The sequence below is a fragment of the Pristiophorus japonicus genome, chromosome 4 (assembly GCF_044704955.1).
Source record: "Pristiophorus japonicus isolate sPriJap1 chromosome 4, sPriJap1.hap1, whole genome shotgun sequence".
In the NCBI taxonomy this organism is placed as follows: domain Eukaryota; kingdom Metazoa; phylum Chordata; class Chondrichthyes; family Pristiophoridae; genus Pristiophorus; species Pristiophorus japonicus.
The window spans coordinates 243,133,361-243,146,593 of NC_091980.1; the positions used below are offsets into that span (position 1 = coordinate 243,133,361).

The window sequence follows — 13,233 nt, forward strand, 5'->3', positions numbered from 1 at the left end:
TTTAATTGCATTAGACTGAGCCTTAATATTTCTTCATTCTTTTTTGGTTTCAGTTTTTTGAGGGCAAAGAGTTGAGGCTAAAGCAGGAGTACTTTGTCGTAGCCGCCTCACTTCAAGACATTATCCGTCGTTTCAAGGCCTCTAAATTTGCTTGCAAGGATAATATTAGGATTTGTTTTGATTCCTTCTCTGACAAGGTGGGTGCTGGTACATCAGAGCACAGCTAGCATCAGAATTTTGTTGTTCTGGAAGAAACAGAATGGTGTAATGGGTTAGTGCAATATCCTTTCACAACTGTAACCGGAATTTGCTCTACTTCAGGATGAGAAACTATTCTGTCTGACAAATTTAAATGTTCTAATTAAAATGAGTTAGGCTAATGCTGGTTCAGTTCCTAATGCGCACCAGTCCACAACACATAACTGTCAGCAGTTGTACACAAGTTGGCACTAAATTGACAGTAGAGTGTAGTAAAAATTCACATTGGTGTAGTAGAAGTTGGTGGAGAATAGAGGGAGCTTTGCATCTGCATCACAATTTAGGAGTTGCTTAATAATGACATTGGATGGCAATAATAGTACAAATGTTCCATTCTTTTTGATTTGGTTGGAGTTGAGCCTAGATCACATTCAGGGGAAACCTTGTGAGAGGCTGACCTCCCTTTACTTTTTAAAATGAATGAATAAATAAATAAATGCATGATTGAATAAATACATAAATATTTTTGATATTTTTGTCAGGCTGATGTCTGGCATGCATAGAAATCCATTATCAGGTTTAATAGTCTACAAATCTACTGTGAAATCCAAATACTGTTTGGTTTTATCCCCTTAATGACACATCCTATTTACCAAGGTGCCAGATCTTAGATGCACATTAGAAAGAGCTACGGCTCAGGGACTTTGAAGTGTGTGGAGAGATATTGATGGTTTAACTGCCATAAGTATGAAGCTTAATGACAGTTTAAAGGTGCCTGTTGCTTATCTAGCTAGGACAACGGTTTACAAAGGTATCCTGAACCAAATGGGAAGATTCCCAGTGACCAGGATCTACACCCTCCTAGCCTTTGTAATAGGCCATTTCAATCATTAAATAGTATCCTGTCTGAATCAAATATGCCACAGAGAGTTGATTTGGTTCCAATTGCCATGCATGTTACCTTGGTGTCACCTCACCCCCAGATGGATCTCCCCAATAGGGGAATATATGGGAATTAGATGACTAAATATGGATTTTGGATACCATAAGTGACATGATGAGCAGTATGTAAAATATGTTAGTACATTGCCACTTTCCTCATGACACACATGGGGCTCAAGTTTCGAACCCCCGCTAGAACGGCGCACATCGAAGAGGCCCACCTAATTTGTGGAACAGAAAATGTGCCAAATACTTACCTCGCAATTCTCGGATATATGTCGGGCCATTTCCAGCTCGGTGCGGCGCAGCAGAGCTACTGGGGGCAGAGCTGCAGCCCTGCGCCAAAAAGAGTGCCGGCAGCTGTGCGCGTGCGCAGTAGCTCCTAGCCCTCCCAGCGCGTCCTGTCTTCGGGCAACGACCCTATCCCTGGCTAAAGGGATGTCGCCCCTGTCCTGGGCCGAGTGGCCTGACTACCTTTACCTCTTCCGCGGTGGACCCGCCCGGTATCTCGCTGGGGGCAGGCCCCGCCCGAACTCCTCATCGGCGGCGGGGCCCGTCTGACCGGCATCTCCTGGGGGTGGGCCCCGCCCGAACTCCTCATCGGCGGCGGGGCCCGCCTGACCGGCATCTCCTGGGGGTGGGCCCCGCCCGAACTCCTCATCGGCGGCGGGGCCCGCCTGATCGGCATCTCCTGGAGGTGAGCCCCGCCCGAACTCCTCATCGGCGGCGGGGCCCGCCTGACCGGCATCTCCTGGGGGTGGGCCCTGCCTGAATTCCTCGGCGGCGGCGGGGCCCGCCCAACCGGCATCACCTCGGGGGCGGGCCCCGCCCGAGCAGCTCTTCAGCAGGCTGTTGGAGCACTCCCGGTGCTGCAGTAGGTGAGTAGAAACTTTTAATTTTTTATTTATTGATTGATTTGTTGTTATTTTTTAATTTTTAATTTTTTAATTTTTTTTTGATTGGTTGATTTATTGATTTATTTATCATTTATTATTGATGGTGGCTCTTTATTGATAAAAGTGAAGTGTTTAATGCTTTGTAAAATCCCCTAACTTCCCTCTAACTTCCCTCCCCCACCCATCTCTTGCTACCTGCGCCTAATTTATAAAGTGTAGGCAAGGTTTTTCTGCAAGTACAAAAATCGATACTCCGTTCTAAGTTAGTTTGGAGTAGCTTTTCGCTGCCTAAACTTGCACAACAGGCGAAAGTGGCTGGTAATGCCCCCTTTTGAAAAAAAACTGTACTAAAACAGAATTATTCTAACTAACTAGAACTGGAGCAAATTAAATGCCGAGAATTGCGATTTTGAAGATACTCCATACTAAACTAGTTGCTCCAGAAAAATAGGAGCAACTCGAGCAGAAACTTGAGCCCATAGTATGTACACACAACACACCATCAAATATGATTCCATTAGCTGAAAGTGCGGAGCTTCAATAATAGCAGCTTGCCTCTCTGCACTCCGCCCATTGTATACACTGGGATCTGGATCTCATCATATGTTATCATACTAGATCTCCAGCAGCTAAAATCGAAAGTCTTAGCGTGGAAATTCGGTTGTGCCTCTGTTGCGGCGCAGAGCGGTAAATTTTGCGGCAGCAAATGGTTTGCATCTGCCGCCGCAAAATTAATCAGCTGGGCCCTGAGTTTGGAACAGAGCACTAAAGGAGGCGTTGTACACCTCTTTTAGGGCACTAGGCCAGCTGAGCAAGTGAAAATCCCGAGCTAAATAGCCAGCCTCAGAGCACACTATAAGAGAGGCCTTGGGAGAGGGAATCTGAAAAAAACCCACCAAAATCATTCCCGATAAATAACTCACGCCACCACTCCATAAATCACAAAACAAGAATCAATCACACTTACCTGAGGTCAGCATTACTTACCTTACTACAGCCGCTACAGCTTGGAACGCCAGCTTCTACAGGTGTTCCCACCAGGCGCTCTACGCAGAGTTATGGGTCTGGCGCGATCCAACGGTTGAGCCGGTGTCGCAACCAGGGGCGTTGCACACAGGCTCACCGTGGTAATGCTCCGTACCTCCTCGAAACCGGCACCGAATGTCCCGGTGAGGCGCTTGAATCTTGACGCCCACCTAGAAGTGTTTACCGCTGCCATTGCCCCCACTCCGGGATGCTAATGGGGGCGGCAGAAGACCGAAAATCCAGCCCATTGAATTTACTCACCAGCCAAATGGCAGATTGTGGTGGAAGAATCTAAGCATATCTTGTAAAATGCCAGCCACCTTGATGTTCTATAATTCCAGTGCCGTTGTTCTGTTTTTTGTTTTTCCTACCCTTTTTACTGTCTCTCTCATGTTGTTGATCATTATCGAGACCAACTCTCAACTCTCTATATCTTCGAGAGGGTAATTTAACCTCAAGATCTACATAAGTTTTTGGTAATACACCTGGGAAAATGAAACAAGAAGCTGTATCAGTTAATTTCCTTTAGCTATCCTTTAGTTATCCGATGCCTTCATATGATCCGCCTTGTCTTCAAAAAGTGACTGGAGCTTCGCATCTTCAGGATTTGCTTTAAGTATACAACCATTAACCAAATAACGAACAAATAAGTAAAAGTGATATAATATATTTTTATAATATATAATCTAACTCCTTGGGCCCAAGTTTCCACATGATTTGCGCCTGATTTTTAGGAGCAACTGGTGGAGAACGGACTATCTTAGAAATCGCAATTCTCCACATTTTTTTTTCTGCAGTTCTTGTGAGGTAGAACAGTTCTACTTTAGAACAGAATTTTTTCTTCAAAAGGGGGCGTGTCCAGCCACTGACGCCTGATTTCAAAGTTTCCACAATGAAAACGTACTCCAAACTAAAGTAGAATGGAGCAAGCGAAGATTTTTGTAGAACTGAAAAAACCTGTTCTACACATTAAAAAATCAGGCGCAGGTTACAAATTAGGCGTCCAGAACGAGGGGAGTGGGGGGGGAAGGGAACTCATTAAATTCTACAATCAATCCTTATTTATACTTCTACAAATATTATACAAATAAATCCAACCTGAATAAACATTTATAAGCAAAGAAAAGATTAAATAAACCATCTTCCTACCTGTGTGAAAGTGCTTCAGCCATCGTTCGAAGGAAACCGCAGTTTGTTGCCGCGCAGGGGAGGGAGGGGAAGGAGACAGCGGCTTGTTGCCGCGCAGGGGAGGGAGGGGAAGGAGACAGCGGCTTGTTGCCGCGCAGGGGAGGGAGGGGAAGGAGACAGCGGCTTGTTGCCGCGCAGGGGAGGGAGGGGAAGGAGACAGCGGCTTGTTGCCGTGGAGGGAGGGGAGGGGAAGGAGACAGTGGCTTGTTGCCGCGCAGGGGAGGGAGGGGAAGGAGACAGCCGTTTGTTGCCACGGAGGGGAGGGAGGGAAAGGAAACAGTGAGAAGGGAAGCCTCAGTGCTGATGGCAATGTGATTTTATTAAAAAATGTTCAAAAATTAAACAGCTACAAAGAACTAAAAAAATGGCCGAGTGCCAATGTTTTTTTTCACACTGAGCATGCGCGAACGCTCCAACGCGCATGCGCAGCGTTGCCGGCAGGAAAAAAACTAATTTAAATAGTACCCGCCCCCTCCCACTTACAAAATCGGCACGAGTGTAGGCTCCGCCCCCCTGGGCGCCGCGCCAAACAGACAAGGAGCTGCAAAGCGCTCGAGAATAGCGCGTTTTTTTTGCTGGCGCCATTTTAGGCGCGAAAAACGGGCGCCCAGCTCGGAGGGGCGCCCGTTTTTTATCCTGTGGAAACTTGGGCCCCTTGAGTGGGAAATAATAAGAAAAAGATTTCACCTGTAAGAACCGACAGCATTCACTGTTATTACCCCTTTGAAACTGATCGCAACTTCATAATTTAGCACATGCACATCCTAATTCAGAAATCCTGAAGTTGCGGTCAATCATTCACTGCTCCGACACTGGCTGCGTTGTGCCAACCCCTCCCCCTGTAGCTGGCAATCAGGTGTAATCAGGGAAATCAGTGAAACTGGCGAAAACTTTTCCGTAGTAATACCATTGTTAAATACCACATTAAAAGTTAAAACTTGTTGGATTAGGTGTAACTGGGGTTATAACAGTGTATTGACTACTAAACAAACATTATGGCCCTGAAAAACTAATTTTAATTTTGTTGAGCGTCAAATTTCTCCGTTTTAATAAAAATTATAATTTTTAAGAAACTTAAAAAAATATATGTTGAAAAAATTTGTTCATCTTTATTTCAAGTTTACTTTTTCCCCATGTCAGAGCCTAATCTTTGTTTTGCGCTCTATAACATGTTTAAAAAGTAAGAATAAAAGGAGCTTCTTCACTTCCTGGTTTTCTATCTGAGAATTCTGAATTGTGATTGGCTGCTTAGACTGCTTGTTGACATCACAACAGCTCGCCCTATGGATTTCCTACTACACTGCATTGATCTCAACTGAACATCAGAAAAGCTGAACTTCTCAACATAGAGATCCCGAGATCTTTGTGGGAAGCTTCCTTTGCAGCCAGCGGTGAACAGCTTTGCTTCACCACTGAACGCAAATTACGGGCCAACACTTACATATGGGGTTGTCCTGGAGTTTCCAGAAATTGAAGATTAATCTCCAGGACACTGCTGCAAGCAACCCAGGAGAAAAATCATAGCGACAATAAACAGAATTGCATTTTTATTAGTTATATTAATTTTGGTGATAGGGAAAATAAGGCTGTTTTACTAACAGTCACGATCAATCCAATTGGGTAACAAAAGACTGAATTTTAAGGCGGAAGAGCGTGTGGATTTGGGAACAGTGTGGGGGGTTAAAACCAGCAAAATTGACAGTGTATCACGAAACCAGCTCCAACCCGCTAACTTCTGTATTTGACTCCTGTGCAGAACCCTCTTGGGAGAGGTGGGTTGTCAATTTCCATATGCAAATTGTTCAATTAGAGCAATATTAACACACTGTTTTCACTTTGACACCGGGTCCAAGGGCTTCCAAGACTTCCTGAAACTCACCAGTGAAATCAAGGTGAGTACACAACAGCAATTGATGGGTCTGAAGCAATCTCGGGCAAAGATGCCAATAAATACTCAGTACCCTCAGCTGCTTTTTTATCTGCTAGTAGAAAAGGGTTTGTTCACAGTACTTTTGCTGAGCAGTTACTTGGTACAAATTAGAGGTTACTTTCTATACTTTGGAGGTTTGTTCTATTTATGCTGCTTTAGATTGAAACTGAGATGTGGATCAAGATGACCAGCAGCAGCACCCGCGACAGCCTCTGCTCACAGACCTGCAGCTGCACAGCAGAGAGGGACCAGCAAAGATGCAGTTCGCAGGAGGCATTACCCACAAAATAGGGTCTACAGCAGAGGATCAGTTTCTTTGACATGTCTGAACACCAGTGTCTCAGGATGTCACGTCAGGTGGTGTCAGACATCTGCAGCCTCCGTGAAGAAGACTTGCTGTCTGCTGAACCTGGTGGCTACGCGTTGCCAGCGGTTGTCAAAGACACCACCGCCCTCAACGTTTTTACACATATGCAAGATCTCCCAGTCGACCGTGCACAAATGAATAATACAGGTCACTGATGGTTTGTCTGCCAAGGCCAGCAATTATTTCAACTTTGCACCGATGATGCCAGTCAAAATGAGCGGGTGCTCAGCTTTCCGACTCTGGCTAGCTTCCACAGGTGCAGGGCACCATCAACTGCACACACGTGGCAATCCGGGCACCCCCAGAACAACCAAGAATATTTGTCAACGGCAAGGGCTTCCACTCCATCAATGTGCATCTGGTGTATAATCACAAAAAGCTCTTTATGCAGGTGTGTACAAGATTCCCGGGCAGCTGCAATGATGCTTTTGACTTGCAGCAGTCCAGGCTCCCTGATCTCTTCACACCTAGAAGAAGACTTAAGGGGTGTCTGCTCGACAACAAGAGTTACCCACTGCAAATATGGTTTATGACACCTGTCAAAAACCTGACCACTGAAGCCCAACAGCCCTACAATAAATGCCATATCACCTCCAGATGTGTGATTTAACAGGCCATTGACATGCTGATGAGGCGCTTCAGGTACCTGAACAGACCTGGAGAGGTCCTTCAGTATACACCAGCCAGGGTCTCCAGAATGGTCGTGGGTTGCTGTTGCGCGACATCGAGGCTTGGGCCTGCAGGAAGAACCAGATGAAGAGGGGGCGGGGGAAGAAGAGGAGGCGGGTGATGAGGGCAATGCACCCCAGCTGCTTGCATTGATGCAAGGGATGCACTTATTAATGCAAGGTTCAATTAGATTGCACCAGTGCATCCATGTCACCAGAAACTGCAGCAGCCATTCATCCCCCTTCCCTGCCCAATGCCACCGACACAAAGCAGTCCTGTAACCAATGAATCACCCATTCAACATCCCCCATTGGTCCTCATAAATTCATGTCCTCACATTCATTATCAAATAAGTTAGAAAGCCACTTACCCCCAAGCATCCAAGAATGGACAAGACAGTGAAAAAGAATGGGGCTGAAATTGGTGAAGGTCAAGGGCCACCCAAAGGACCGCCGATGGCTGCCGAGATACCCTGACGGTACTTTGGGCGGGAGTTTCTTCAAAAAGGTCCTTGAAAGTGCGCCCGGCGGCAAAAGAGGGACTTAGGCCATCAATCTGGGCGGCAGCGGGCGGGAGCTCCCAATCTCGGTGGCAAAGGCTCTTGCCGCCCAATGCCGCCGAGGATGGAGTCGGGCCCACGGAGGGTCGAAGAAAAGAAAAATCAATGCAAAAAAAAACGGAACACCTTCAGGGGACCCCATGCAGGTAAGTCACTAAGAAATTTTTTTTTTTTAAATTTTCACTAACCTTTTTTTGCAGATCTTCACATCTACCGTCGGGGATAGACCAGCCTCCACACAGCGGTCCTTCCCTGTTCTGGCGCCGACTCCCACCCGCACCAATCTGGCATCTCGTCACTTATGCCACTTGGCCTTCTGCTGACACCAGCGGGCGGTTCCCGGCAGTTCTCCCCTCCCGCCCGCTCCAGCCCAAGTGGGAGCTTGCACATCCATCCATCCATCCCTCTCTATCTACATTATCACTTCCCCATCTCACTTGCCACCCCTCACACTCACCATCATTCTAGTCCAATCATACCAACTAACAACACACAAGAGTAGGCACTTGGGTGTTTTATCCAATGTTCATGTAAAGTTTCTGTTAATGTAGTGTCACATATTGAAACCTTTATTTTCAACACTTTGTGTTCTTGGACAGATTTGTGTGCACCTTTGGAAGTGGCTTAATGAGTTGCAGTGAATGGTGAGACATAATGGTAACCCCCACAATGGTGATGAGTGTGAAAGGAATGGCTTGGACATTGTAGGGATATTTTATGGTGTGGGGTGGTGTCAATCTGCCGCATCATGTGGCAGCCAGGGTGTACAGCATCAAGTGAAGTAAATCTGGCCATGGTGAGGCCATCTCTCACATCCTGGGAAGCAATGTAGTCGGGTGCTAATACCCTGTGTCCTGTGCAGCATCAGTTGATTGCGGAGAAGGTTGGTGTTGTTGGTGCTGCTGATGTGCCTGGTGCTGCTGGTGTTGGGGCTGTTCGTGGTGGGATTCTGAGGACCAAGGTGAAATAGTTTCAAGGGCACCGATGCTGATGTAATAGATGGCAGGTGAACTTGAAATGACAGAAGCGGCGAGAGAGGTTGTTCCAATGAGGTGAGACTGGATAGAGAGTTTACTCCAAACACTTGCATAAAGCTCAATCTGTCTTCCAAATGCTGTAAGCAACTGCTTCTGAGCTTAGAAAGTGAGGTTGGTGTGTAGTTTTATTGCGGTTCAGAGGCATCTGCCCGCGGGAAGCCGCCAACTGCAAATTCAGGTTCATCGTTTTCTGTTTATTAAAAGTTTCACAAAATTTCACAACACATCTTTTGGAAAATCTTTAAATAATTTTAATCAAGGCCATTTAATCCAACCCTGACTATTTTTTAACCATTACTTAGTGTTAGGAATGTAAATACATTTATGCAGTGATTAATATTTTTGTTTGGTTAGGACAGTTTCAATGATCATCTTAAACTTTTAGTCTATTGCAACTATTGATGTTTTGCTCCACTTGACAGTGTTAATTGCTTTCAACTTGCAAGTGAACCTGCTTAGCACTTAGCTGAAAAGATGTCGAGACATCGAGTAAGTGGAAGGAATTTAAGTATAGTAAGATGCTCGAAATCTGAAATAAAACAGAAAATGCTGGAAACACTCAGCAAGTCAAGCAGCATCTGTGGAGAGAGAAACATAGAGTTAATGGGCTCAATTTTGCCCAGTGCTGTTTTTTTGGGGTACTTGGGGCCCAAAAAACAAATCTAACTTTCCCCGTTTGAATTGTAACCTGTCCTTTAGCATTGGGAGTGGAGCCTAAGATCTGCGCCAAAAAGATCGGATTGCCAGGGTAATGAGGGACACACTGCGGGCTGAGGCTAGAAAGTGAAACATACATGACATTCTGGCCAGCTCACAGCAACCTGCACAAACACCTTGCACATTGCCGGGTGCCGCTCCTAACCCTGGCCGAAAGGCCTCCCTCCTCCTGGAGCCGGGCGCTGCTCCTAACCCGGGCCGAAAGGCCTCCCTCCCCTCCCGGTGCCGGGTGCCGTTCCTAACCCTGGCCGAAAGGCCTTCCTCCCCTCCCAGTGCCGGGTGCCGCTTCTAACCTCGACCAAAAGGCCTCCCTCCTCTCCCGGTGCCGGGTGCCACTCCTAACCCCGACCGAAAGGCCTCCCTCCCCTCCCAGTGCCAGGGTGCCGCTCCTAACCCCGACCAAAAGGCCTCCCTCCTCTCCCGGTGCCAGGTGCCACTCCTAACCCTGGCTGAAAGGCCTCCCTCCCCTACTGGTGCCAGGTGCTGCTCCTAACCCTGGCCGAAAGGCCTCCCTCCCCTCCCAGTGCCAGGGTGCCGCTCCTAACCCTGGCTGAAAGGCCTCCCCCTCTCTCCTCTCCCCCCCTCTCTCCTCTACCCCCCCCCCCCCCCTCTCTCTCTCTCTCTCTCTGCTGCTGCTGCTGTCCCGGCCGTGGAACTGGATCTTCTGCGCTGCTTCTCTTACCTGCGCTGATTTTGTTATCTGCCGAGAAGGTTTTTCCAGAGCGGTCACATACACCGTCTTAAGAAAAGTTGGAGTAAATCGGAGTTGGCCAAACTTGCTTAAATGGCTAGAATTGGCGCGAGTGGCAGGTTACGCCCCCAATGAGGTTAAAAAAAATCATAGCCTAAAAATTTCCTACCTAAGTGAATTATGCTAGCGCAGAAACTTTGAGGAAACTTGGAGATTTTAATTTACGGGAAAAAAAACTGCACGCCAAAAAAACGGCGCAGATAATTGGGGAAAATTAAGCCCAATGTTTCAGAACTGGAAGCTGTTACAGATGAACAGCTTTTAAACAGATACAAAGCCAGGGAAAAGGGGACAAAAAGAAAAAAAGAGAGACCTGTGATTGGATGGAGGGCAGGAGATTAAATAACAAGTGATGGTGTAAAGCAAAAGGAGGTGATAATCAGAGACGAAAAGCTACAGGGCTAGACTTTACATTAGTTTTGCATCGCCACCGCCCACTTAACGTCCATTTTAACGCTGAGATGAGGTATATTGCCCATTTCGCAAAAAAAATGGAAACTGATACCCATTTATTACTCACTTATCACCCATAGTTACTTCCGGCATTTAGTTAACGCCAAGAATTAATACCGCCTGCCCATTTTTTCCTGCCGTAAACGTCAGAAAAAGGGAAACTAACACCCATAATATCGCCGAGCGTTACTTTCGGCATCTCGCCCACATATCGCCGAAAATATCGCTCGCTGAAACATGCTGAGAAAAGATTGCTCTCACCTGAACTTAATCCAACAGTATGGACGCCATGTTGTAAATCAGAGTGGTTTTCATAAAAAAGGCTTCTTCAACTTCTGGGGAGTTTTGATGTAATCTGGAGTTATTGTAAGGTGATTTGAACATCTGAACAAACATCTTGTACTGTGGACGAATTGAATTTATTTTATTTGTTTTAGTAGGTAAATTTATTGTTTGTGAACAATAGGTATAATACTGATAGTTATTGTAATTTCTCAGCCTGTCTTGATGATTACGCACATGTTGCAGACTAGAGATGGCAGAAGGTATATTGAAGAGCATTATGTGCCCAAGCAAAGAGGTGGCAGACAGAGTAGGAGGAGGACGAGAACTTACACCCGACGCACTTATCGGGAGAAGCGGTCATATCTGAGAACATGCGCAACAATGTTATGTAAAATAAAAGAAATGTAATATGTGTATTAAGTCATACTGAAAACTGTACAAAACACCCCACCCCAACCCACAGCAAAATTAAAACATTTATATTATCTATTACATTTTTAACACTTCCAACAAGACTTCAAAAACAGAGCACAAATGCAAAAAAAAATGTATCCCCCCTTCCCCCAAACCTCCCAACAAAATAGCAACAACAACAACATCAAAATACTGTCACAAATACAACTCCTGCGGCCATGCGCGTCACTTTCCTTTGCCACCCCCCCCCCCCCCGCATCTCCTCCCCACCTCTACCCTTTCCCCTCCCGACTCCAAGCCGCCTTGCCGAAGTGCTCCTCGAAGGCTGCTTCATTGGGGGGGATGACGGCAGATCCGCTGATTGGCCGGACACTGGAGAGGAGGGTTCCGAGGAGGGAACGGCCTCCAAGCCAGAAACACTCCTGGCTCGCATGTGTTGTTGGCAATGGGGCTGCGGCACCTTGGGGTTCAGGGCCGCGTTCCGGGACCACTGATAGCCCTGTGACACCAATGTTCCTGGCTATCACCTCCATGGCCACGTACTCTGTCATGGTGGCCAGATGTTGGGATATGCCCCCCATCATCTGGATGATCTGCTGACCTATTTCAACACGTCTCCTGGACAAATTAACCATGTTCTCGCTTAGATCTGCTGCTCGTGGAGCAGTCCTGCTGTGCTGAACCAACCTCCGCGGGGTCGGCGCTGGCATGGAGACACTTGAGGTGCCCTGCGGTAAAGTGCTTGGGCCCACTACCTCCACAGTGGAGGAGGACATGGCCGCAGGAGCACCAAATATCATCGGGGTTGTAGAGTTGATGGAGCTTGTTGCTGCAGGCTCCTCAAATTCCGCACTGTGGTCAGTGAAGAAAGCACCCTCGATCCACGGGCGAGATTCGGGGCTCCTCACCACCAGAATGACGATCCGCCGCCGGATCCGCACCTTGCCTCGGTGGTGTTGCCTGTGACTGCGCTGTTGGCTGAGCTAAACAAAACATAAATGAGGTTATTAGAGGTCACAGGGTGATTCAAATGCTACACACAGCATATGCATGACAAAAGCACTACCGCTATCAAAATGATCACATTTTGACATCATATTTCATGACCATAACCAAATTCTGCATTACAATGATTTTCATGAGCCCATCATTAATCAATCATCTATCATATGTTATTGTTCAGATATGAGTGGGTGTGGCATCTATAGACTTTACATCACGCAATGGTGTATACTTTACTCACGTGGCATCACATCAGGTTCTGCTGTTGCTTGCGTGGGGTGGCTCCCCACTAGTGCCAGTGCCCGCTCCTCAAGGTCGGTCAGCTCACTGATGACTGGTGGCCCACCACCCGTGCCCCGCTGCTCGGCCCTATTCTTTGAAAGCTTCTTCTGCAAAAGGTAACAACAGCACGACATGGCATAAGATAATTGCGTGAGATCATTGCTAGATACTGTCACAGAGACTGATACAACACATAACCGACAGATGTTATAATTATTATTATCATTATTAACCTAAACACGTACACCATAAATGTAGGCTTTGAGTTAAACATTCCTGGTCTAAGTGCAATATATCAGATCTGAATTTATTCACTCATTACACTTACAATTCCAATTATATAAATATATAAGTAAATGTCAATAAATGTAATACTTACTCCGGCGGAACTGACAAGATTGTTCCAGCGCTTGCTTGCCCTAACGCACCTCGTGCGTCACTGACGAGACCACCTCAGCTATGTCAGCCCAAATTTTCTGATAAACCTTCGGGGTGGGCTTCCCACGCCCACCCTGGG

At 46.7% G+C, this 13,233-nt stretch overlaps 1 protein-coding gene across 7 annotated transcripts in view; it reads left to right on the top strand.

The window, feature by feature from the left end:
• Window positions 1-13,233, top strand: part of pygl (phosphorylase, glycogen, liver) — a 260,396-nt gene that overhangs the window by 96,958 nt on the left and 150,205 nt on the right. For all 7 annotated transcript variants that reach the window (XR_011593114.1, XM_070879224.1, XM_070879226.1 and 4 more), the window contains one exon: window positions 54-197. Coding sequence is in view for 6 of the 7 variants with exons in the window: in XM_070879224.1 (XP_070735325.1) it covers window positions 54-197 (144 nt within the window). In the remaining variant the exon portion in view is untranslated. The remainder of the gene's footprint in view (window positions 1-53; window positions 198-13,233) is intronic.